This window comes from Chiloscyllium punctatum, chromosome 26, assembly GCF_047496795.1.
Source record: "Chiloscyllium punctatum isolate Juve2018m chromosome 26, sChiPun1.3, whole genome shotgun sequence".
Taxonomy (NCBI): Eukaryota; Metazoa; Chordata; class Chondrichthyes; order Orectolobiformes; family Hemiscylliidae; genus Chiloscyllium; species Chiloscyllium punctatum.
In genome coordinates this window covers 8,103,196-8,130,747 of record NC_092764.1, presented here as the reverse complement: position 1 = coordinate 8,130,747, position 27,552 = coordinate 8,103,196, and the positions used below count along the sequence as shown (strand labels likewise).

The following is a 27,552-nucleotide window of genomic DNA, read 5'->3' as shown; positions in this document are numbered from 1 at the left end:
AATTTTGCTCATGCCCACATTGTGTATGGTGACCTCAAGACAATCCGAGATGGACCCACAACCAGAAGACTCAAAATTCTGCCTTAGACCTTGGCTAAATAGACAGTAGGACAGTCAATACTACTGGATTAGTGGTGCTGGAAGAGCACAGCAGTTCAGGCAGCATCCAACGAGCAGCGAAATTGACGTTTCGGGCAAAAGCCCTTCATCAGGAATAAAGGCAGTGAGCCTGAAGCATGGAGAGATAAGCTAGAGGAGGGTGGGGGTGGGGAGAGAGTAGCATAGAGTACAATGGGTGAGTGGGGGAGGAGATGAAGGTGATAGATCAAGGAGGAGAGGGTGGAGTGAATAGGTGGAAAAGAAGATAGGCAGGTCGGACAAGTCAAGGAGACAGTAACTGAGCTGGAAGTTTGAAACTAGGATGAGGTGGGGGAAGGGGAAATGAGGAAACTGTTGAAGTCCACATTGATGCCCTGGGGTTGAAGTGTTCCGAGGCGGAAGATGAGGCGTTCTTCCTCCAGGCGTCTGGTGGTGAGGGAGCGGCGGTGAAGGAGGCCCAGGACCTCCATGTCCTCGGCAGAGTGGGAGGGGGAGTTGAAATGTTGGGCCACGGGGCGGTTTGGTTGATTGGTGCGGGTATCTCGGAGATGTTCCCTAAAGCGCTCTGCTAGGAGGCGCCCAGTCACCCAAATGTAGAGGAGACCACATCGGGAGCAACGGATACAATAAATGATATTGGTGGATGTGCAGGTGAAACTTTGATGGATGTGGAAGGCTCCTTTAGGGCCTTGGATAGAGGTGAGAGAGGAGGTGTGGGCACAGGTTTTACAGTTCCTGCGGTGGCAGGGGAAAGTGCCAGAATGGGAGGGTGGGTCGTAGGGGGGTGTGGACCTGACCAGGTAGTCACGGAGGGAACGGTCTTTGCGGAAGGCGGAAAGGGGTGGGGAGGGAAATATATCCCTGGTGGTGGGGTCTTTTTGGAGGTAAACCCAGGTCATTTCCTCTGCTCTGAAGCTCTTCAACCATGTTGTGACTACCTGGTCAGGTCCACACCCCCCTACGACCCACCCTCCCATTCTGGCACTTTCCCCTGCCACCGCAGGAACTGTAAAACCTGTGACCACACCTCCTCCCTCACCTCTATCCAAGGCCCTAAAGGAGCCTTCCACATCCATCAAAGTTTCACCTGCACATCCACCAATATCATTTATTGTATCCGTTGCTCCCGATGTGGTCTCCTCTACATTGGGGAGACTGGGCGCCTCCTAGCAGAGCGCTTTAGGGAACATCTCCGAGACACCCACACCAATCAACCAAACCGCCCCGTGGCCCAACATTTCAACTCCCCCTCCCACTCTGCCGAGGACATGGAGGTCCTGGGCCTCCTTCACCGCCGCTCCCTCACCACCAGACGCCTGGAGGAAGAACGCCTCATCTTCCGCCTCGGAACACTTCAACCCCAGGGCATCAATGTGGACTTCAACAGCTTCCTTATTCCCCTTCCCCCACCTCATCCTCGTTTCAAACTTCCAGCTCAGTTACTGTCTCCTTGACTTGTCCGACCTGCCTATCTTCTTTTCCACCTATTCACTCCACCCTCTCCTCCTTGACCTATCACCTTCATCTCCTCCCCCACTCACCCATTGTACTCAATGCTACTCTCTCCCCACCCCCACCCTCCTCTAGCTTATCTCTCCACACTTCAGGCTCACTGCCTTTATTCCTGATGAAGGGCTTTTGCCCGAAACGTCAATTTCGCTGCTCGTTGGATGCTGCCTGAACTGCTGTGCTCTTCCAGCACCACTAATCCAGTATTTGGTTTTCAGCATCTGCAGTCATTGTTTTTACCTAGTCAATACTACTGGGCTACCCAATTAGCCTGGGTAAATGTTCTGAAGAGATATTGAATTCAAAGCCTCATCATGGTTATCAAGAATTAATTTCAGGAGAAAGTGAGGACTGCAGCTGCTAGGGATCAGAGCTTAAAAATGTGTTGCTGAAAAAGCGCAGAAGGTCAGGTTGAAGAAGGGCTTATGCCTGAAACGTCGATTCTCTTTCTCCTTTGATGCTGCCTGACCTGCTGCGCTTTTCCAACAACACATTTTTAAGAATTAATTTCAGACAATTTGCCTTGTTGGGTGAGAATAGGGATGTAGCAAGAAGGATTTGTTTGGGAAATGTTATGACTGGGATGGGAGAAGTGCACTGTCTCTCTTTAGTCTCATTACACCATGGGTAACATACATAAATTTAAATGTTATCCCCAATTTTCTACTTTAGGTTTAAAACACAAACATCCACCAATCAGGTTTTTTTAATAAATAACAAAGTTATTGATTTATTGTGACACTTAACAATGATATTTATATAGATGTAAAACTAGTTTACACCTTGTTTTGAGTATAGATGCATAAGTATCTGACTCCTCTAATTCCACCAATGTACGAATGCACACCATTTACTAGGGAAAGAAAAATAACAAAATTCTCTCTGTAGGGAATAATTATGTAAAAAAAAAGTACTTTTGACAATTAATGGCTACGTTTTGAAGGCAAAACACTATAGTGTAGAGTGTTCTGATGGCCATTGATTGGGGATTCTGTCATTTCTAGATAAATCATACCAAAAGTCTCCGGGATCTTGGCAGATTGTGCTTGCTCAGAAAAAGCAGTATTCAAAAAATCTTCCAGTTGCTTGTCAAGAGGAAAGTCAGGTTTCACTGTGCCCTCACAATGGGTGGAAGGTTTTTTTTTGTTCATAAAAAGTAGAGGTGAATCACGACTCTCTTTCCCTTAAACTGGCTAATCACCAGCTGCTCCAAATATTAGATTACTTACAGTGTGGAAACAGGCCCTTCGGCCCAACAAGTCCACACCGCCCCGCCGAAGCGCAACCCACCCATACCCCTACATTTACCCCTTACCAAACACTACGGGCAATTTAGCATGGCCAATTCACCTGACCTGCACATCTTTGGACTGTGGGAGGAAACCGGAGCACCCGGAGGAAACCCACGCAGACACGGGGAGAACGTGCAAACTCCACACAGACAGTCGCCTGAGGAGGGAATTGAACCCGGGTCTCTGGCGCTGTGAGACAGCAGTGCTAACCACTGTGCCACCGTGCCGCCCAGGTTCCAGGTAAGACATCAACCTGAAAGTTGTAATCTCAGGTGGGGAGTCTTTAGTAAATAAAGCAACTATAATGCTTTGAGGAGAAACAATGCAGATTTCCACAATCCTTGGTACAGAGAGTCATAAAAGAATTAAGTATTAAGGCTTCACAACAGAGTGGCAAGAAGGGTTGCTGTTTGAACTGAGCAAGACCATTGGCTCTCTCAGTATTGTTTACCTGCCCTTCAAACATGAATCTTTGAAATAGGATGGTTAACTAAGAGGCTTCACAGTCTGAGAGGAGATATCCTGAAGTATGCAGTCTCTGAAAGGCTCAGCTAGCAAACTCATGAACTACCACTGCTCCAATTTTCAGTTCAATGAACTCAAGTGTCAGTCAGGGTGAACCGCTAGGTTTCCCATCAAAGATGCTTCTGTCTAAACGACTAACTGCTGTGTCGAAGAAAACAGAAAAATCGACAGTGGAAGACTGCAGACCTGAGGAGAAGTTTGAACTGGCCCTTTTGGGAGACTGCCTGTTCACGGCATCACGAAAAGATAGCTATAAATAGTCAGATAAAGCACAGGAAAACAAACATAGGGCAGAAGAGGTGAAGACAGAGTGAACCAGACACATCTTCAGCCACAGAGAAATAGGAAAGAAAGATTTGCATTTATGTAGCACCTTTTACAAGTTTGGGATGTCCCAAAACGCTTCACACACAATTAAATACCTTGTAGCACAGCCGCTGTTGTAATGCAAGGATCAGTTCAACCAACACGCATACAGCAAACTCTCCCAAACAACAATATGACAACGGCCAGATCACCTCGCTTCCTAAATGCGTTGTCTGAGGGATAGATATTTGCCAAGAAACAGGGAATAGCTCTCCTGCTCTTCGTTGAGAAGATTTTCATGTCCATTTGAGAAGCAAGGTGAGGGTTATATTCAACACTTCATTTTCACTTTATGTCAATTTACACCCATCTCTATTTCTCTTTTGCCACCATTAACAACACCTCTGTCTTTTGCTTTGGGTCTACACATCATCTGTTCCTCTTGCTCTTCATCTGGTTCTGTCAAATGTATGAAAGACCACCACTTTTCATCTTCTTTCAGTTCTGAAGAAGAGTCGTCCTGAAAAATTAACTCTCGTTCTCTCTCCACAGATGCTGCTGGGCCTGCAGAGTTTCTGCAGCATTCTCTATTTTAGATTGTGGAAAGGCAATGGTGTAGTGACATTATTGCCAGACCATGAATCCCAGAAACCCCAGTTATGGCCACCAGGACTTGAGTTTACATCTCACCAGGGCAGATGATGGAATTTGAATTTAATAGAAATTTGATGACCATGGAACTATTGTTGGAAACATCATCTGGTTCCCTTAGGGAAGGAAATCTGCCATCCTTACTTGGTCTGGACTAAACATGACTCCAGCAATGTGGCTGACTCTTAACTGCCCTCGGGGTAATTAGGGAAGGGCAATAAATGCTAGCCTAGCCAGTGATACCCAAATCACATGAATGAATTTTTGAAAAAGTTCATTTCTATCATCCATCAGATTTTGCTTATATGCAGACATTGCTTGAATTGTATTACCAATGATCAACCCGAGACCCCCAGCTCTGAAACGGCAGACCAGCCCCAGGTGGACAGAGAAAGCACTTCAGGGATACCCTCCCTGGGGAAGTGTGGCATTCCTATCAACACCTGGGAATCACTGGCCCAAGAGTGGAGGAGGCGCAGCCAGGAAGGAGTCGAGCACCTCGAGACTTGTCATCGGTAAAAAGCAGAAGCTGTGGGGAAACAGCGAAAGGAACGTATTGCCACACCCACACCCTAACCACCCACTTCCCAGGACCACCCTGTGCCCCAAGTGTAACAGATCTGTGGTAGCCCCATTGGTCGTACAGCTGGACTTACCCTGAGAGTGGAGGGAGTCGTACTCATCTGCGAGGGACTGCCAATGAATGAATGAATTACCAATTCTGGTTGGATGTATTCCTGACTGTTTCAACAAGTGATAAATCATACCTAACGGCTCCATGCAGTCAAGTGGCTATTTCCTCCCACCGTCTACTTCTACAAGACTGCTCAAAGAAAATAATTCCAAAAAAATTGGTTCCTTGTTCTTTCTCCTGGAATTTTGCTCAGGAGATTACTATTTTTGCATTTGGACATTCCTGGAGGTTTGGAAACACAGAGAAATAAGCTTCAAGCTCACCCATAACTGGACATGCAACCCATTCAATTAATTCCAGCAGGCAGCTACATTTCAGCAATTCTTTTTTGCATATTGGGAGAGGATAGGTCACAAAAACACTGCTGCTGGAAAAACCATCTGCTGGGGCGGCATGGTGGCTAGCACAGCTGCCTCACAGCACCAGAGACCTAGGTTCAATTCCCGCCTCAGGTGACTCTCTGTGTGAAGTTTGCATATTCTCCCCGTGTCTGCTATGGTTTCCTCCCGTGAATTGGCCATGCTAAATTGCCGGTAGTGTTAGGTGAAGGGGTAAATGTGGGGGAATGGGTCTGGGTGGGAAGTAATCTAGTCTAAGTAATAGTTGTTGTCTAGACTTGGCAAGGACTTTGTTAATTTGTGTGGAATGTTGTCAAGCTCTCACCATTGCTTACCTGTTCTCAAAACACTAATCACCAGGATTGTTTCTAACATGATAATACTCAGTGAACAATTATGTCGAAGGGAGCAACAGAATATGATGAAGCCACGCACTTATAATAAGAGACAGAATCTAAATGCAGTTTCCCATGTGGGCTAAACAGTGTCAGAATAATGAAACCATTAATTCATCAAACCCTTTGTGGATTAAATCTGTAATTTGTTTCATTGATTAAATAGTGAGTTATTAGAACTATACTCAAGACGGAATACTGATATATGTCATCACACTATCTAAGCCCCCAATTCACACTGACTGGGGATTTTTGGTTGTGTTAATTTTGCATCTCATGTTTATTTTCTATTTTTCAGGGGTAGTTCATTGAAGCATCTTCCATTTTCATCAATTTCTGCCACCATTAATGTATCTGTGATGTGAAACATATACACCGTCTCCATCAGAGACCCTCAGGACAGATACAGTTGGGTTAGATACAGAGTATAGCTCCCTCCACGATATGCCCACTTTATGTGTGAAAGAAGTACAGAGAAAGAGAAAAAAATGGAAATAAAATAAGAAGGAAAGTGAAATGCAGGTCATTCTGCTATAATATGTGATTTGTTAATGTAAAAAATTCACTGTAAGGTGATTGACAAATAGGGGCAACTTTCTAAAGTGCAAATTTTTAAAATGTGTGTTGGCTGTAATGTGATTGCAGCATCAATACTTTACGTGCTGTTTCTAAAGCGTGATTTTTCTATAACACAGGATTATATAAGAACACAAACATCGCATTCTAGAAGAGCTACCTCTGGAAGGGAAAAAGAAAGAAAATGAAATTAAAAGAAACAATTGAAGGGAAGAGAGATAGAAGAAAGGTACAACTGCATTTAGTTGGGATTTCCATACACGTTGTGCGAGAAACCATTTAGTTCGTCTAAGCGCCTTCTTATCCAATCTGAGCCAACACATAACACTGGTCCCATATCAACATACTTGATTAATCATTGACATCTGAACTATCCCTGCAAATCACTCATTGCAGGGTCGGTCCTGAGGGGATGGCCTATAATTGTTGGTCTTTCTATCAATGCCCATATCTCGAGAATGAATAATAAAAAGCAAAATTATATGGAGGAGGGAGAAAAGTGGAGAGATTCTTATTTTAAGATACTGTTTTGCCAAATCAATAGTGTTTACAAAGTGGAGTGACAAGCAATTACTTTCAACTACAGCATGTAATCTGCACATCGATTTTTATTTCTGAACTGTTCAGAGATAGAAATATTCTGAGTACAAAGGATGGCCTTGCAGAATGTGGCTACCACTAGCCTCATCTCTTGGTGCTTCGTTTAATTTCCTCTGCATTTCTTGCAATTAGGGTGGCTCTGTGGTTAGCATTGCTGCCTCACCGCGCCAGGAACCCGGCTTCAATCCCAGTTTTGGGTGACTGTCTGTGTGGAGTTTGTACATTCTCCCCGTGTCTGCGTGGGTTTCCTCCAGGTGCTCTGGTTTCCTCCCACAGTCCAAAGATGTACAGGTTAGGTGAATTGACTATGCTATATTGCCCATAGTGTTCAGGGATGTGCAGGCTAGATGGGTTAGCCAAGCAACATGCAGTGTTACAGGGATAGGGTATAGCGGTGGGTCTGGGGTGGGACGCTCTTCGAAGGATTGGTGTGGACTTGATGGGTCAAATGGCCTGCTTCCACACTGTAGGGATTCTGTGATTCTCTCAACAATGCAGCACTCCTTCAGACTGGCAGCAAGCAGCACCAAAATGCATCATGTACAAATCTCTGAAAAGGTACTTGAACCCAGGAGTTTCTAACTTGATTAAAAGAGTGCCATACACAAAGAAACAGCTGACTCATTAACGGCAGCACAGTCACTCACTTAAGGAACAGCCACAATGTCTTTGATAACCCAGATTGAACCAGGTCACGCTGGAGTTTAAAAAGAGATCTGCTTCTCAATACTCACTGACTTCTGTTGCAATCACAGAGATATTTTGCCATTCTGTTAGCTCCCTGTCCAGTGGTTCTGCGGTTTTTATAATCCCATTCTGTGCATTGATGGTGAACGCTCTGTCCAGGTAGTGCGGTTCAATCGAGTATCTGAGCCAAAGAAAATGGAATGACTCATTAACCAGAAGAGTTACAAAGCAAACTGTGAGACTCAGGGATATACTGTGGTGAAAATGTCCGCTCGCTGATTTTATCTCTCAGTAATTTCTTTCACAGCTTTCTCCCTTAATTATCTCTCTCTTCTTCCACTCCTGAAAAAGCTGTGATAAATCTGACAGTTGAGAAAGCTTTCCTCTGTTTTTCACTCACGCCAGCAGTGTGTTGGATAATGTAGGGAGACATTGGCTGATTAAATGGAAAGTACTCCATTCCCCAGCAATAACATACATTAGCTGAGTTAGAACCAACACTCTCGCCAAAAATATCAATCAGATTCCTAGCATGCAGCCTTACCACTCCACCCTTGAGTTAGGGTTCAGATTAGGGGTAATTTATTCATGAGTACAGATGACTACTGTCTAGAATATTCCCTTTTAACAGACACCAAATATCCTCTATTCTTCAATAACCCACAAATAGCCCACAGTGTCCAGGGATGTGCAAGCTAGGTGGGTTAGCCAAGCAAAATTCAATTCCAGTGTTTAACCCACTCGCAGGTATCTGGTATTCTATATATAAATGACTATGAATCACTCGACTAGATTGCATTTTGTTACTCACTTGTAGGGATATTACTCTATTTATAAACAACCCAAACACCTTGAATAGATTCTAGTGTGTAACTCACTCCCGGGTATGTGTTATTCTGTATATAAACCCCGCCAAACCCGTTGATTAGATTCCAGTCTGTAACTCTCTCCCAGGTATCTGCTATATTATATGTTATCTACCCCAAACCCTTTGATTAGATTCAAGTCTGTAACTCACTTTGGGTATTTGTTATTCTGCATATAAACCACCCCAAAACCCTCGAGTAGATTCCAGTCTGTAACTCACTTCCGGGTATCTGTTATTCTATATATAAACCAACCCTGAACCCATCAATCAGATTCCAGTGTGTAACTCACTCCCGAGGATCTGTTATTCTGTATATAAACCACCCCGAAACCTTCAATTAGATTCCAGTCTGTAACTCAATCCCAGGTATTTGTTATTTTGTATATAAACCACCCCAAAACCCTCAATTAGATTCCAGTCTGTAACTCACTCCTGGGTATTAGTTATTCTGTTTATAAACTACCCCAAACCCCTCGATTAGATTCCAGTCTGTAACTGTCTCCCAGGTATCTGTTATTCTGTATATAAACCACTCCGAAACCCTTGATTAGATTCCAGTCTGTAACTTAATCTCAGATATCTGTTATATTATATATTGACCACTTCAAACCCCTCAATTAGATTCCAGTGTGTAACTCACTCTTGGATATCTGTCATTCTATATATAAACCACCCCAAACCCAGTCTATAACTCCCTCTGTATCAACACCTTTTAGAATAGCAATCCTTCACTTTCATTAATTTACTGGCAAGGGTTCCTTCTGGTGCTCAGCAAGGACTAACTGGCTCTGTGTCTCTCTCAGACTCTAATCAAAGTGTATAGAAGTAAACATCCTGTAGATCTCCTTAATGCTGTCCATGTGTTGTTTGCCAAAAGCCTGGTGGAAGATTATCGATGTCCATCCAGTTCTGTGGGAAGTAGATATGCTCCCCATCTGTGCAGAGTTTTCAGCAACAGATTTATTTGATTCCCCAGGATATAGCTCCAACTCCCATCTGCAGATTGCTATCCACATGCATCTTGTAAAAGGTAGGAAGCTGGTGCATTCAATGTTGCAATATGAGAGATTACACGTTACATTGTCTGCCCGTGAACAGGCATGTTGCATCGTTTTGAGAAAACAGTTCTACAGCTCAAAGTTGCTGTGACATTTGTTCATTTGACAAATGATTTTATGCTCAACGGTGCACATGATTTCACTAGTCCTGCCTTCTCAGTGCAGAGCTACATGAGGACAGAGGGAAGATCAATGATACACCAACAACTTCCAAGTACTGATTCAGTGTTCAGTGTCCCTGTGAATTGGAAAATTTACCCATAACGTCCCTCTTACTCTTACTGACCCCTCCAACCCCCGTCCTCTCTCTATGTTGGTGACTGAGTTTAAGCAAGATAGGTGAGAACCTTTAGAGTTCCTTGTCAAGAGTCAGGGACTTTCTCCTGCCTAATTATATGACTTAATCAGCATCAAAATTAATTTGTTTCTGCAGAGTGCCTCAGAGTCGTTTTCTATTACAAAGGTGCTAGGTAAGTGCAAGTTGTTGTTGTTCATTCACAAATAAAGCAAAATATGGAGGAAATCTGAAATAAAAACAGAAAGTGCCAGAGAAACTCAGCAGGAATGTCCATAAGACCATAAGATACAGGAGCAGAATAAGGCCAATCAGCCCATCGAGTCTGCTCCACCATTCAATCATGGCTGATAAGTTTCTCAATCCTATTCTCCTGTCTTCTCCCTGTAACCTTTGATCCCCAAAACAATCAAGAACGTATCTATCCCTGTCTTAAATATACTCAATGACCTGGCCTCCCCAGCCTTCTGTTTCTTCTCATCTCTGTTGTAAAGGGTCTTCCCTTGACTCTAAGGCTGTACTCTCCACAGATGTCAATGTCTGTGGACAGAGAAAATCACAGTTAACATTTCGAGTCTGATATTGACTCTTTTTCAGAAAGTATTTCTCCTGAAAACAAGTCAAATTGGTCTTGAAACATCGACTGAGTTGTTATAGTTTCTGATGTGAATGCACAACATCTGCAGACATTCACACTGTCCACCAACAATGCCCCGTAAACAGCTGTGTATACCATTTACAAGACACACCGTAGAAATCCACCAAATATCCTGAGACAGCACCTTCCAAACCCCCAACCACTTCTATCTGGAAGCACAAGGGCAGCAGATACATGGGAACACCATCCCCTGCTATTTCCCCTCCAAGCCACTCGCCATCCTGACTTGGAAATATATCGTCGTTCCTTCACTGTCGCTGGGTCAGAATCCTGGAATTCCCTCCCTAAGGGCATTGTGGGTCAACCCACAGCACATGGACTGCAGCGGTTCAAGGAAGCAGCTCACCACCTGGGCTCTAGATTAGAGTGGTGCTGGAAAAGCACAGCAGGTCAGGCAGCATCCGAGGAGCAGGAAAAGCGACGTTTCCGGCAAAAGCCCTTCATCAGGAATAGAGTGCTTTTCTAGCACCACTCTAATCCAGACTCTGGTTTTCAGCATCTGCAGTCTGTGTTTTTACCTAATAAATACTGGGCCCTGACAGCAATGCCCACATCCCACAAGTGAATGAAGCAAAAAGTTGGAGCAAAATAGCTGGCTGTTTTGCCTCACAACAATGCAGTTCAAGAGTAATCTATCTTACAAAACACTTTGAGGAAACTGAACAGGATCAGGTGTTTTACAAAAACCAACAACTGAGAGTCACATCACACAGGCTACTGACAACGCGCACCCACCTCATCCACGTGTGTGAACATGCATCACGTGAGACTGTCAAACAGGAGATCAGTGAGGGGTAGCATGGCGGAGGGGCGGATGTGAAGTGGGGAAGGTGAAGGGGCTGAACGGCCAGCTGTAAGTGATGGACTTGATTACCAAAAGAAGAGCGAATAAAAGGTGGGCCCAAGGAATGATTTGATACTAGCGTTTTGCTGGTGAGGTTGAAGGCATGACCAATGGGGGTAGATGGACATTGAGATGATAGAGGAAAGCGATTTCACTGAGTCAAAGCTGACGGAAAATGGGAGGCTGGTCATGCAGCTTCTGGATCAGGTCTGATCTGGAGTAATCCAAATGGAGCATCTGCAGCAATAGAGATTTCCTCAACTTGCATGGCTATTTTATATTTTTAACGTCTGGTTCAGAGAAACCAGAGTTTTCTGCAACTTTCTGCCAGTGGTAAGGGGTTAAATATCGTTCTCACTGTGTGATAGAGGGAGCAGTAGTTAATTAGTCAGAGAATAAAAAGCAGATGGAAAGACCAGCTGTCAGTGAAGGTGGGCAGTCTCTCACGAAAGGTAGGGGGTTGGGATTTGTGGGGAGGGGGGAGGACCAGACAGCATTCACGAGAGGCGATAGGGGAGGTGAGAAGTGGAAACCAAATTTCATGTCAATCACATGCTGATGATTGAGAGTACAATATTAGCAATAATTGATGTCGAAGATACTCTTAGTTAATAATCATGCAATGGAATATTGAAACGTTAAATATTCATATGACTATTAATTTTAAAAGGGTACATCTTTATTCAGTGCACTTGGCAAACTATTTTTAATTGGTAGGGGCATGAGAGTTAACATTGTCTAGAGGGAATACATTAGAGCTGAACAAGGGAGTTGGTTTATCAGCAGGTCTGGCAGTGTCTATGGAGTCAGAAAAACAGAGCTAATGTTTCAGGTCCAGTGACCCTTCTTCAGAACTCTCCTCAATCTGCCTGAGTGGAGTGTTTAAGACCCACAAAAGGGGTTTCCTTGTGTTCAAACCCCATGAATAAGTTTGAAGCAGGAAATGAGTATTCAGTCCCTCAAGCCTGCTACACCAAGTGATAAGATGGTGGCTGCTCTAATTGAGATTTCAGCTTCACTTTTACCCCGATCCCCAAGATCTTTTGACTCTCTCGTTGATCAAGTAACTTACTGCCTTTGTCTTTAAAAGATTCCAAGACCTTGCTTCCACTGTTGCCTAGTGAAGAGTTCCAAAATCTCATGGCCTCCTGACAGATAACTTTGCCTTCATCTCCAACTTAACTGATCAGCACTTACTTTTGAACTGTGTCTTTTAGTTCTAGTCTCTCCCACACGGGGAAGTACCTTTTCAGCTTTGAAGCTGTCACATACCCTCCCTGAGGATCTTATATCCTTCAAAAAGATCACCCCTCATTCTTCTAAATCCCAATGGATACAGACCAAACTTATCCAAATAATCCTCATACGATAACCCCATCATTCTGTGAAATAGTCCAGTGAAACGTTTCTAACACAATTTTGATTCTTCTTAAGTAAGGACACCAAAACTACACAATATCCCAAATGTGATCTTACTAATATCCTATGCAAATGTAGCAAAATATCCGTACTTTAATACTTAAATCCCCTTCCAATAAATGCCACCTTTCCATAAGCCTTCCTAATGACTGGCTACACTTGCACGCAAACCTATTGTGGTTTGTGTACCAGGACAGACAGAACCCTATGCACTTTTGAGTTTTGCAATCTCTCTCCATGTTGATAACATTGCTTTTTCATTTTTGATGACAAAATGGCACTTTTCACTTTTTTCTGTGCAGTACTATATCTACCACGATTTTTCCCATTCACTTAATCTATCGATATTTCCACATAGAATCACTTCAATGTGGAAGCAGGCCATTCAGCCCATACCATCCCTCCAAAGAGCATGCCACCCTGACCCACCCCATCCCTGTAGCCCTACATTTCCCACGGCTGACTCACGCATCCCTGGAACTACACGCAATTTAGCAGAGCCAATCCACCGAACCTGCACATCTTTGGACTGTGGGAGAAAACTCACACGGAGAATCTGCAAACTCCACGCAGACAGATACCTGAGGGTGGAATCAAACCTGGGTCCCAAACCCACCGACTCCCACAGCTACCTGGATTACACCTCTTCCCACCCTACCTCTTGCAAAAATGCCATCCCGTATTCCCAATTCCTCCGCCTCCGCCATATCTGCTCCCAGGAGGACCAGTTCCATCATAGAACACACCAGATGGCCTCCTTCTTTAGAGATCGCAATTTCCCTTCCCACGTGTTTAAAGATGCCCTCCAACGCATCTCGTCTACATCCCGCACCTCCGCCCTCAGACCACACCCCTTCAACCATAACAAGGACAGAACGCCCCTGGTGCTCACCTTCCACCCTACCAACCTTCGCATAAACCAAATCATCCCCCGACATTTCCGCCACCTCCAAAAAGACCCCATCACCAGGGATATATTTCCCTCACCACCCCTTTCCACCTTCCACAAAGACCGTTCCCTCTGTGACTACCTGGTCAGGTCCACGCCCCCCCTCCAATCCTGGCACCTTCCCCTGCCACTGCAGGAACTGTAAAACCTGCGCCCACACCTCCTCCCTCACCTCTACCCAAGGCCCTAAAGGAGCCTTCCATATCCAAAGTTTTACCTGCACATCCACTAATATCATTTATTGTAACCGTTGCTCCCGATGTGGTCTCCTCTACATTGGGGAGACTGGACGCCTCCTAGCAGAGCGCTTTAGGGAACATCTCTAGGACACCCGCACCAATCAACCACACCGCCCCGTGGCCTAACATTTCAACTCCCCCTCCCGCTCTGCCGAGGACATGGAGGTCCTGGGCCTCCTTCACTGCTGCTCCCTCACCACCAGACGCCTGGAGGAAGAACGCCTCATCTTCCTCCTCGGAACACTTCAACCCCAGGGCATCAATGTGGACTTCAACAGTTTCCTTATTCCCCTTCCCCCACCTCACCCTAGTTCCAAACTTCCAGCTCAGCACTGTCCCCATGACTTGTCCGGACTTGTCCTACCTGCCTATCGCCTTTTCCACCTATCCACTCCACCCTCTCCTCCCTGACCTATCACCTTCATCTCCTCCCCCACTCACCCATTGTACTCTATGCTACTCTCTCCCCACCCCCACCCTCCTCTAGCTTATCTCTCCACGCTTCAGGCTCACTGCCTTTATTCCTGATGAAGGGCTTTTGCCCGAAACGTCGATTTCACTGCTCCTCGGATGCTGCCTGAACTGCTGTGTTCGTCCAGCACCACTAATCCAGAATCTGGTTTCCAGCATCTGCCGTCATTGTTTTTATCTTGCCTAATATATAGCCTATCCTTCCAGGGCTCATGGCGTGTAATGGTAGTGCCCCTACCTCTGAGGCAGGAGGTTTTGGATTCAAGTCTCATCTGCTCCTCTGGAGCCACAACATGTCTGAATGATTAGATTAAAAATATCTGTATTTGTTCCTTTCACCTAAGTCATTAATATAAATTTTTGTTGGTTATAGTCTCTTCACCCTCAATGCGTTTCTCCAACCTTTCACTATTGGGAATAGTTTCTCCGTATTTACTCTGATTTGACTCCTTTATTTTTTTGTGATTGTTATTAAATCTGCTCCCAATTTATTTTTCCTCTCAGGAGAACTGCTTCAAGTTCCATTGTCTCTATATGCAACTAATGTCCCTCATCCCCATTAATACTACAGTGTGGAAGACAGTTCAAAGGCTTAAAAAACCAGGTTCTTCCCTGCATAGATTTGGATGCAGAAAGTAGGTGCAATGATGGGTTAGCCGTAGTCAGCCTGCTTTGAATATTTTTGCATTTATATTGATGCTTTTGGATGAACATTTACTTTATTCACTTATTATGTGCAGGTGCCTCTGTCTAGGTTGGGATTTATTGACCAAGCCAAACTATCCTGGAGAAGTTGGTGGTGATCTGCCTTCTTAAACTGTAGCAGTCTATATGGGGTAGGGACACACACTGTACTGAAAAAAAGGAGTTTTGGGATTTTGACCCAGTGACAACAAGAGAGCAGTGATATATTTCCAGGTTAGGGTGGTGAGTGGTTTGGAGGAGAAACTACAAGGGATGATGTTCCTGTGTTCCTGCTGCCCTGGTCCTTCTCAATGCAGATTCAAGTACCGGAGTGTCGATGGAGCTGTGAATGACCAAGCTGCACTGCATCATGTAGATGGCACACACAGCTGCGATTATACAGAACGAGTGAATGTGGTGGATGTGGTACCAGTCAGGAAGGCTGGTGACAAGCTTCTTGAGTGTTGTTGAAGCTGCACTCATCCAGGCAGTTGGAGAGTATTCCACCAAACCCCTGACTTGTGCCTTGTAGAAGGTGGACACACTTTAGGGAAGCAGGCAATGAGTTACTCGCTGCAGTGTTCCTGCAGCATCTGACTGTTTCTTGTAGCCGCTGTGCTTACATGGTGAGTCCAGTTGAGTTTCTAGTCAACAATGTGGACAGCACAGTGGCTCAGTGGTTAGCACTACTGCCTCACAGCACCAGGGACCCAGGTTCGATTCCACCCTTGGGTGGCTGTCTGTGTGGAGTTTGCACATTCTCCCTGTGTCTGTGTGGGTTTCCTCCCACAATCCAAAGATGTGCAGGTCAGGTGAACTGGCCATACTAAACTGCCCATCGTGTTCAGGGATGTCTAGGTTAATTGCATCGGTCAGGGGTAAATATAGGGGAATAGGTCTTGGTGAGTTACTCTTTGGAGGATTGGTGTGGCCTTGTTAGGCCAAAGGGCCAGTTTCCACACCGTTGGGATTCTTCTATGAATGACCCACAGAATGTATTGGTTGGAAGATTTTAATGATGAAAATGTTGTTGATTATCAAAGGGATGTGGTTACCCATTCTCCACTTGGATATGCTGCTGCCTTGCATTTGTGTGGTGAAACTGTTGTTTACCATTTAATCAGCTCAAGCCTGAACGCTATCTAGGTCTTGCTGCATTTGGACATAGTCTGCTTCTTTGCCTGAGGAATTACAAATAATGCTGAGCATTGTGCAATCATCAATGAGCACTCCCATTGCTAACTTCATGATGGAGGGAAGGTGATTAATGAAGCAGCTCAAGGTAACTGAGTCTAGGATGTTACCCAGAGGAACTCCTAACAGTAATGTCTTAGGACTGTGATGGTTGGCCTCCAACAAACAAAATCCTCTTCATTTGTCTGAGTTATAACTCCAACCAATGGGGAGCCTTCCCTGATTGCTAATGACTGATATTTTACCTCAACGATTAACTTAGATACATATTCTCAAACTGATTGTCACACACAGATACCTGCTTTCCACCATTCACACAAACACATCTGCACATGCTCTCACACACACACATTTATTCTCACACACACAAACACACACACACACACTTCCCTATCAGCTGGGACTCACTCTCATCCACCACAGCACACAGCTGAGACCTGATCATTATGCCAATGTTGACAGTCTGGGAGTCTAACACTTTGCACTGAGTCTCCAGACAGCTGCCAGAGAGCTCTCAAATCGATAAAAGAAATTCAGTGTAGGGTTTAAATTCACTGTGCTTTATAATTTAAAAGCTACAGCTGGAACCATTTTGATTCAATCCCTATCCTTCATCTGATAAAACAACCCCCCATTTTGATTTGGTTAGGGGAGCCACATTAAAATCTTTACCTGCAGATCTTCAGAATGATTTTTTGAGTTTAGCTCTGCCAATTCAGCTATGTCAGTGTCTGGGGAGGTAAGTTGTGGTCTTATGACAGAAATGTGTCCTGCACTTAGCTACTTTCACATTCTTACCCTCTGGGGAGTTTAGATTTGCAAAGCATGTTGTCAAACAGATCAAGTACAGCTGGGATTACGGGAGTACTGAGTATACCTGCTCAAATCTAATTCTGATATACTGAAATGCCATTTGCAAAATCCCAGTTTTGCAATTCACCATCTTTGAAACAAAATTTGACAGTTTTCCAAATGCAATGTAATTATCAGTCAGGTACAGTGAGAATTTCAAGCCTAACCTTCTGTTGCAAAATTCCCATAAGTGATCAAATTGGTCTGAAAGAATATTTAAAACTCACCCCCTACAGTCACAAACAACTTAAAAGATGTGCATTTATATCTTTTTACACATATGAGATGTGGGCATTGCCAGATTCAATCCCTATTGCCGATTTATTGCCCATTCCTAATTTCCACAGAAAAGGCTGCGGTGAGCTGCCTTCTCGAGCTGCTGCAGCATCTGTAACATAATCAAACATTCCAAATCCACTGTGAGGTGATGGTATAGTCACTGAATAAGCAAGCCAGAACGTCCCACGCCGATGTCCTGGGGGACCTGGGTTCGAATCCCATCATGGCTGGTGGTGAAATTTGAATCCAGTGAAACTTTGAAATAAAAAGGGCAGCCCGATGGTGACCATGAACTATTGCTAATTGCTGCATAAACTCACCTGGTTCACTCACGTTTCGAGGGAAGGGAATCTGCCATCCTTATCTGGTCTGGCCTACATGTGACTCCAGACTCCCAGCAATGTGGTTGACTCTTCACTGCCCTCTGGGATAGGCCATACATGCTGGCCTAGCTCATGAACAAATTTAAAAAAAGTATTTCCAGAAGCAATGGTTGGGTTAGCTCGCTTGGCTGGACAGCTGAGTTGAGACTCAGTGAGGGGAAAGATATATAAGGGACCTGAGGAGTAACTTTTTCCCGCAGAGGGTGGTGCGTGTGTGGAACGGGCTGCCAGAGGAAGTGGTGGAGGTGGGGACGTGGCAGTGTTTAAGAGGGGTCTGGATGGGTGTATGAAAGGGAAGGGTTTAGAGGGATATGGGGCAAATGCTGACAAATAGGACTAGATTAATTAGAATATCTGGTTGGCATGGGCAAGTTGGACTGGAGGGTCTGTTTCTGTGCTGTACATCTCTCTGACTCGGAAAGCTGCCAAGTGACTGTATTGTGTACCAGAGACAGAAGTACAAGAAAGATCAGATGTGCGATCCCTTCATAAATGTCCAAGAAGAGTCACAGTGAGGACACGTACCTGATGGGACTGCGACCCAGATCGTGGTCCATCGCGTGTACTTGGCCGACCGTAGTTCCAGCTGGGGCACTTTCATTAACTTCCATGAAGTAAATAGAATTGGAAAATACAGGAGGCTCATCTGCATCCTCCACAGAGATCTTGATTGTTGCCGTATCCTTGAATGGTCCCCTGCTGACAAAGCGCGGATCAAAGTATATGTTGGCTGCCTCTACTTTCAGCGAGTAAAACTTTTTGGTTTCAAAATCCAGGCCCTGCTGGAAAGGGAGTGACAAAGACGAATTACTTGGCAGCACAGGAACAGGCTGAGCTCAAGCAAAGACTGATGAATGGGCAGGATCAGGGAGGGGGTGGGGGCAGCAGCATGATGGATGTTAAGAGCTCTGCTTCTAGACTAACCGCAGTGAAATATTTCATTCTGAAATCAAGCAACACAGGGAACAAAACGTCTGAAGAAGAGTCATGCCAGACATGAGAAAATTAACTCTGTTCCCTTTTTTTCACAGAGGTTGCCAGGCCTGCTGAGTTTCTCCAGTTGTAGACAAGCAGGAGGCTGGAAGAACACTGCAAGCCAGGCAGCATCAGGAGGGGGAGAAGTCTACGTTTTGGATATATGATTTGGAAGTGCCTGTGTTGGACTGTGGTGTACAAAGTTAAAAATCACACAACACCAGGTGACAGTCCAACAGGTTTATTTGGAAGCACTAGCTTTCAGAGCACTGCTCCTTCACAACCACCTGATAAAGAAGCAGTGCTTCGAAAGCTAGTACTTCAAATTATGTCCAAAATGTCGACTTCTCCCCCTCCTGCCTGGCTTGCTGTGTTCTTCCAGCGTCCTGCCTGTCGACTTTGGATTCCAGCATTGGCAGCTTTTTTTTGGTCTCTGCTGTGTTTCTCTAGCAATTTCCAGCATCCACAGAAATTTGGTTTTATTCTGAGTGAGCAGACCTCATTTTATTTTTCATTATTTCTAACATGTTCCTCCATGCACTATATTAATGACAAGCTGTTGTCCTTCTTGTTTTATGAATGGGTCAAACACACCAGTTTAAAGATAATAACATCACATGCACAAAACAGCAAAACAGATCAGTCAGCCCTGTATCAATATGAAGGGCATTTGCCTGAAACGTCAATTTCGCTGCTCCTTGGATGCTGCCTGAACTGCTGTGCTCTTCCAGCATCACTAATCCAGCCCTATATCAATGCCTATGCTCCATGAGAGCATCCCTCTACCTCTCTTCAGCTAAACCAGCAAGATTTTCTTTATCATGTGATTCCCTTAAACACGTCAGCCTCAACAACTGCACAGAGTAGAGAGTTCCACATTCTCAAAACTCAAAGCAGTTTCTTCTGAATTCTCTGTTGGATATATTTTGTTTATTTAGTCACAGGATCTGAATATCACTGGCCAGGTGAACATTTATTGTTCTTCTCAAACTACCCAGAGGGTAGTTAAGAATCAACCACATTGCTATGGGTCTGGAGTCACATGTAGGCCAGACCATGTAAGGATGGCAGTTTCCTTCCCTAAAGGACATTAGTGACCAGATGGGTTTTTCCAACAATTGTTTCATAGCCATAATTAGATTCTTAATTCTAGAAAAGTTGATTTGCAGGTGCAGCAGGCAATTAAGAACGCAAATTGAATATTGTCCTTCATTGCTAGAGTGACAAGAGTTTAAAAGCAGGGACATTATGCTGCAGCTGTATATAAGACCATAAGACCATAAGTCATAGGAGTAGAAGTAAGGCCATTTGGCCCATCGAGTCCACTCCGCCATTCAATCATGGCTGATGGGCACTTCAACTCCACTTACCCGCATTCTCCCCGTAGAATTCCCCGAGACAATAGAATCTATCAATCTCTGCCTTGAAGACATTTAGCGTCCCGGCCTCTACTGCACTCTGCAGCAATGAATTCCACAGGCCCACTACTCTCTGGCTGAAGAAATGTCTCCGCATTTCTGTTCTGAATTTACCCCCTCTAATTCTAAGGCAGTGTCCACGGGTCTTAGTCTCCTCACCTAACGGAAACAATTTCCTAACATCCACCCTTTCCAAGCCATGTATTATCTTGTATATCTCTATTAAGTCTCCCCTTAATCTTCTAAACTCCAATGAATACAATCCCAGGATCCTCAGCCGTTCCTCATATGTGAGACCTACCATTCCAGGGATCATCCGTGTGAATCTCCGCTGGACACGTTCCAGTGCCAGTATGTCCTTCCTGAGGTGTGGGGACCAAAACTGGACACAGTACTCCAAATGGGGCCTAACCAGAGCTTTATAAAGTCTCAGTAGCACAACGGTGCTTTTATATTCCAACCCTCTTGAGATAAGTGACAACATTGCATTCGCTTTCTTAATCACAGACTCAACCTGCATATAGTGCTAGTGAGGGCACACCTAGAGTAATGTGAAGAGGTTTGGTCTCCTTAGTTGACAAAGAATATAGTGGCACTGATGGGGGTGTAGAGGGGGTTCACTAGATTGATTCCAGAGTTGAGCAGGTTGGCGTATGAGGAGAGACTGAGACGATACTAATTGAAATTTAGAAGAATGAGGGGGAGTCTTGTAGAAACATCTAAAATTATGAAGAGAATAGATAACATAGAAGCAGGCCGGTTCTGTTGGGTGAAACTAGGACTAGGGGGCATAGCCTCAAAATAAGGGGGAGCAGATTTCGGACTGAGTTGAGGAGGAACTTCTTCACCCAAGGAGTTGTGAATCTGTGGAATTCCCTGCCCAGTGAAGCAGTTGAGGCTATTTCATTTAATGTTTTTTTACGGCAAAGACAGATAGATTTTTGAACAATAAAGGAATTAAGGGTTATGATGGTTGGGGGGGGAGGGGAGGGACTTGAGTCCACAAAAAGATCAGCCATGATCTTATTGAATGGTGGGGCAGGTTCAAAGGGCCAGAAGGTCTACTCCTGCTCTTTATGTTCTCATTCTTTTTACTGAATTGTAATTCCACCATCTATTCTGGTAGGATCCGAACCCCATGTCTCCAGAATGTTACCTGGGTCCCTGGATTGATAAGACTATGAATACCATGATGCCACAACCTCCCCATCTGGCTTTGACTGCCGATGCTGCCTGACCTGCTGTGCTTTTCCAGCACCAATCTAATCTTATACTTACGGCCGCTAGTTTTGAACTCTCCACAAGTGAAAATATAATCGCTCTGTCTACCCATTTCAAACCCTTCCATAATTATAAAGATCTCCAGCACGTCACTCCTTTATTTTCTGCAGTCCTGTAAGCTTTGGTTTTTGCACTTTTTCCAGTCTCTCTATAACCTTTTTTTAAAGGTTGGTGTAGGCACTGTGGACAATACTCCAAGAATGAGCTGACCAAGGCAGGTTACATCTTTGACATTACTGGATCAGAGAGGGACAAGCCAAGGAGGAGGTCATGTTCCCCATTAAGCCCTGTCTCAGCTCTTGGAAAGAGCTATGCAGTAAGATCCAAACCCCTTTCACTGTTTCCCTGTTGTTCTGAATTTTTCTTTGCCTGTTGCAGCAAAGAAACTGAATTCCCTTTTGAAAGTAATTAGTGAATCTGCTTCAACCATCCTTTTAAGGAGCTATGTCAGATTCCAGTGCTTTTTAATTCTATTCCCTCCAGAAATGAAGCCGTAGCTACAGTTCACACACTTGCGTCTCTCCATTGACAGGCAGCTAATTCTCCACGTTGTGTGTCTTGATCCCAGATTACCTGTGGCATCTGCTCCAACATTACAGTATAGGAAAATAATCCAGCGTACTGATGGGACTGAAGTATGCTTAAAGCTGAACATCCCAACTCCATTGTGGTTCTACTGAAGGGAGATCAAGGTCTAATGGGACAGTAACTCTAAGACATGCAGCAGTACTTAGCAGATCAATACAGCTTCATCCTTACCCTATCTTTCTTCCATTTATCCATTAGGATTAGTCATGATCCAGTACCTACCTATTCTGACTGACTCCAGCCAGTGGACTAAGCCGCAATCAATTCAAAAACCCCAATCTCCTGCTCCTCCAATCACAAACTTACATCAAAGCTTGGAGGGTCTGAGCTGTAGAGAGAGACTGTATTGACTGGGGCTGTTTTCCTTGGAGCATCAAAAACTGAGGGGTGACCTTATAGATGGTTATAAAATCATGAGCAGGATGGATAGGGTCTTTTCCCTGGATTGGGGGAGTCCAGAACTAGAGGTGTAAGGGTTTAAGGTGTGAGGGGAAAGATTTGAAAGGAACATAAGGGGTAACTTTTTCACGCAGAAGGTAGTGAAAGGTAATGATTTGCCAGAGGAAGTGATGGAGTCTGGTACAATTACATATAAAAGGCACCTGGATGGGTACATGATTAGGAAAGGTTTAGGGAGATATGCGTTGAGAGTGTGTTGTTGGAAAAGCACTGCAGGTCAGGCAGTATTGAGGAGCAGGAAAATCGATGTTTTGGGTCAGAGTCCTTCATCAGGAATTCCAAACCATCAATTTTCCTGCTCCTCGGATGGTACTGGACCTGCTGTGCTTTTCCAGCAACACACTCTCAACTCTGATCTCCAGCATCTGCAGACCTCACTGTCTCCTTAGAGAGATATGGGCCAAATGCTGAGAAATGGGACTAGATTAATTTAGGATATCTGGTCAGCATGGAGAAGTTGGACCGAAGGGTCTGTTTCCGTGCTGTATGTCTCTATGATTCTATGTATCTTGCCTTGGTCAGCTCAATCTTGGAATATTGTTCACAGTTCCTGTATCAATCTTTAAAAAAGAAGTGACATGCCGGAGATCTTTATAATTATGGAAGAGCTTGAAAGGACAGACAGAAAGAATATATTTTCACTTGTGGGGAGTTCAAAACTAGGGGCCATAAATATAAAGCAGTCAAAGCCAGATGGGGAGGTAGTGACCTGGTTAAATTATCATTAGACTATCAATCCCTTCAATTAGTCTGACTCCTGCCATGTCTGATCTATAAATCTAAGTCCAGCTCAGTGGAAGTGATTGTTGTTGAGTCATTCAATTGTCCTGGGACACAGTCAGTCTAACGTTTTCCAATTTCCAACATTACAGAGGGTAAATGGGTATGGGGTTAGCCATTTCACACCTGGTTTCAGAGTAGTGAGAGTTAAATCAGGTTTTCCCTGTGGAACATTGAGCATCTCTGCTTCAAAAGAGCTCCCACTTGGATGTCAGTTTGGTTAAGGTTCAGTTTGGGTCAAATAGCCCAACACTGTCATTGCAGAGGGAGTCAGGAAGTTCTTACACATACACTGATACCATTTGCTGGTATCAATATAGCAAATCTCATCTGAATCTCAACTGGGATCATTTTGTTTGCGCACCCATCCAACTTTTTCATTTCTTTTTAATAAAGGTTCGAACCAACCTATTCAGAGATGTTATCACACAACTCTGGAGCAAGTGAAACTGAAACTCAGACCTCCTGGATCAAAGGTAGGGACTCTACCACTGCATCACGAATGCTCCGTCTCCTTCCCATCAGACTTTTAACCTCAGGAGATCAATCAATAAACAGGGCAAAGGAGTCGGGCAATCTTTTTCTTAATGTACGGCCCTCCACCGCACAACGCCAAAAGTAGCTGGATTTCACTTTGCATGGTTACAGTAACGGGACCAAACAACTACTCCCCTTTCAGGCAGTGCAATTGTGGTCACATCCCTGAGAGTCACTACATGAATCCAGTCAGGAATTGAGGAGAAACGTGTTTACTCAGAAAGTGGTGAGACCGTGAGGTCCATTCCCACAGGGAGCAGCAATTTAATAGAGATTTCGAATCACAAGGTGGGGAGTGGAATAGAAGGCAGTGGCTGAACCAGTTAAGGAGAGGAGAAAGCTCCTGTGGAGCATAAACACCTCCACAGACCACATGGGTAAAGTGATATCCAACTTTGCGTATGCAATCACAGAATCCCAACAGTGTGAAAGTAGACCATCCAGCCCATCAAGTCCTCATCAACCAGCATCCTACACATACCTATCCCATCAACCCTGCATTGTCCATTGCTAACCCGCACATTCCTGGATGCTATGGATAATTGAGCATGGCCAATCTACCTAACCTGCACATCTTTGGACAGTGGGAGGAAACCAGACAGAACCCCAGTAGACACAGAGAGAACATGCAAACTCCACACAGACTGTCATCCAAGGCTGGAATTGAACCCAGGTCCCTGACACTCTGAAGCAGCAGTGCAACCAATAAGCCACCGTGCCATCCAATGCTTTTGGCACAAAGAGAAAGTGAAAACATTTAGGCACTTTAGTTAAAAAGAAAAGGCAAAGAGAGACCTTTAAGATGAATATAATGCCCATCATGACTGATCAGGGTAGTTAAAAAAAACAGATGGTAAGATTAGCATGAATTTTACATACAAACTGACAGCCCTAATTAGGATGATGTTTTGAAGAGCTGAATAATGCATTACACTCAGTTTGGGCCCGTACACTGTTTTCCAAGGTCAGCCATGATGTTTAAACTTGCTCCAGCTGATTAAATAGAGTTGGCACAGGATTAACTACAGAGACACTTGACAAGAGATAATGTGACACAGCCCATGTCTGCCCTTCAGATATAGATGAACAAAGATTTTAGAGCTATTTAATGTGCCCCGTTCACTTCAGACAGTTACAAATCATTTCTGGGTCCTGTCACTCCATGATCTTGCCTTCTCCTAACTCTATCATCTGCACCGGCTCAAGCACTCTGAAACATTCTCTGCACTTCTCCGAGTTTGGAAATTTACACGCACCTGATTTGCTGCATATCAGCAATGATAGTTGAACCATCAGGTCTCTACATCCAAAGCTCTCGACAGCTCTCTTTAAAACCCTTTCCTTTTCTCTCCCCCTTTCAAGACACACCAGAAGCCCACCTCTGCCATCTACCAGGGAAGGGAATAGATTTCACAAACGGATTGTTGTGATCTGGAACACAACAGCAACTTTCAAAAGGAAAAACATTGCAAGATTATGAGGCAAGACCAGGGGTTTGAGACTGATTAGCTATGTCGTGGAACTAGTACAAATGTGATGGGCCAAATGGTCTCCTTCTACACTGTAGGTATTACCATCTATCAATGTGAGGGATGTCAATGTTGGCCAATGGAATTCTTGTTAATTTTAAGCATCTGCATTGACCCAGTTCATGGTCAGACAGCATCATATAGAAATACCTTTCATCGTTATCCCTCACCTCAGTCCAAAGGTGTGCAGGTTAGATGGGTTGGCCGTGGGGAATGCAGGATTACAGGGATAAGACAGGGGCGTGGGTTTTGCAGAGGGTTGGTGTGGACTCGAATGGGCCAAATGGCCTGTTTTCACATGTAGGAATTCTATTAGTCCCAATCACAACAACTTGCAGTGAGTTTGCACTTTTCAACTCAAATCATCTTAAGGCACTTCAGAGGGACATAGTTGGACAAAATTTGACATCGGGCCTGACAAGGAGATGGTCTAGGAGGTCGGCATCAGGTCACAAAGCCACAATCAAATGATCCAAGAATAGGTGTAGGCCATTTGGCCCCTTTCGCTTGCTCTGTTATTCAACTGAATATGGTTGTTTTGCTTTTAACCTCAACTCTACATTCCTGGAGATTTCCCTGCTAATTCTTGTGACTTTATTTTTAAACTATGACCCCAGTTCTGGATTTTCCCAAAGTAGAATCATTAGACCAGCAACACACACCTGGTCAAGTCCCCTCAGGATCTTCTATGTTTTAATTCAGTTACCTCTGAATCTCTGGACTCCAGATGATACACACCCAGTCTGCTTAACCTTTCCTCATTAGTTAATCTGCTCATTTCAGGTATTCATCGAGTAAACCTCTGCTGAATTGCTTCCAATGCATTAATATCCTTTCATAAATGTGGTGAGCAGTACTCCAGATGCAGTCTCACTAATGCCCTGTATAAGTGACGTATAACCTTGCTACTTTTGCATTCATTTTATATCCCTTCCACTCTCTTCCATCGAGCAGAAGACAGAAAGGTTTGAATGCACGTATGAACAGATTCAAGAACAGCTTCTTCCCTGCTGTTATCAGACTTTTCAACAGACATCTCAAATGTACATTCTGATCTCTCTCTCTGCACCTTCCCTCCGGCTGTGTTCTGCACTCTTGCTCTGCTCCTGATGCACTTTTAATGTTTGGATCTGTCTGTAGAGCATGCAAAACAACACTTTTCACTGTATTTTGGTGCATATGACAATGAATCAAATCAAATCTCGCAATAGACTATAGCATGCTATTTGCTTTCTGGATTGCTTGCTGTCCCTACATACTAACCACCTGTGATTCATGCACAACGACAACCAGATCTTTCTCTATCTCAGACCTCTCCAACCTCTTTGCCCACTTGCTTAAACTATTCACACCCCAGTGTAGGCTTCACATGTCCTCTATATAACTCACTTTCCTATCTATCTTGGTACCATTTGCAAATGTAATTACCATACCTTTTGAATCCTTCATCCAAATCATTCGAAAAGTTGTAAAGAGTTGAGGCCCCAGCACTGACCCCCTGTGACTCACCACTCATGACATCCTGCCAAAAAACCCAGTGACTTCTATTCTTTGCTTCCTGTTTAGTAAGCCAATCACTGATCAACTCCAAAATATTACCCCCTACAATCTCAGCATTTATTTCCCTCCATTACGCTTTAATGGGGCACCCTACCAAATGCCTGACAGGAAATCCAAGTACAATGCATCCAACTTTAGACAGAAAACAGTGGGTGAGACATTGGAAAACAGGACATGTAGATTTTAAAATCTAGCAAGGATGTTGCCAGGGATGGAGGGTTTGAGCTATAGGGAGAGGCTGAATAGGCTGGGGCTGTTTTCCCTGGAGCATCAGAGGCTGAGGGGTGACCTTATAGAGGTTTATAAAATCATGAGGGGCATGGATAGGGTAAATAGACAAAGTCTCTTCCCTGAGATAGGGGACTCCAGAACTAGAGGGCATAGGTTTAGGGTGAGAGGGGAAAGATATAAAAGGGACCTAAAGGGCAACTTGTTCATGCAGAAGATCGTGCATGTATGAAATGAGCTGCCAGAGGAAGTGATGGAGGTATCTGGATGGGTATATGAATAGGAAGGGTTCAGAGGAATATGGGCCAAGTGTTGGAAAATGGGACTAGATT

At 44.3% G+C, this 27,552-nt stretch overlaps 1 protein-coding gene across 3 annotated transcripts in view; it reads right to left on the bottom strand.

Moving 5' to 3' along the window:
* The window catches only part of cdh11 (cadherin 11, type 2, OB-cadherin (osteoblast)), a 238,661-nt gene that overhangs the window by 48,235 nt on the left and 162,874 nt on the right, over positions 1 to 27,552 (bottom strand). For 2 of the 3 annotated variants that reach the window (XM_072595835.1, XM_072595836.1), the window contains 2 exons: positions 18,391 to 18,647; positions 7,720 to 7,853 (listed from right to left, as the gene is read on the bottom strand). In XM_072595835.1, coding sequence (XP_072451936.1) covers positions 7,720 to 7,853; positions 18,391 to 18,647 — 391 coding nt within the window. The remainder of the gene's footprint in view (positions 1 to 7,719; positions 7,854 to 18,390; positions 18,648 to 27,552) is intronic. The other variant, XM_072595837.1, reaches the window with a different exon arrangement.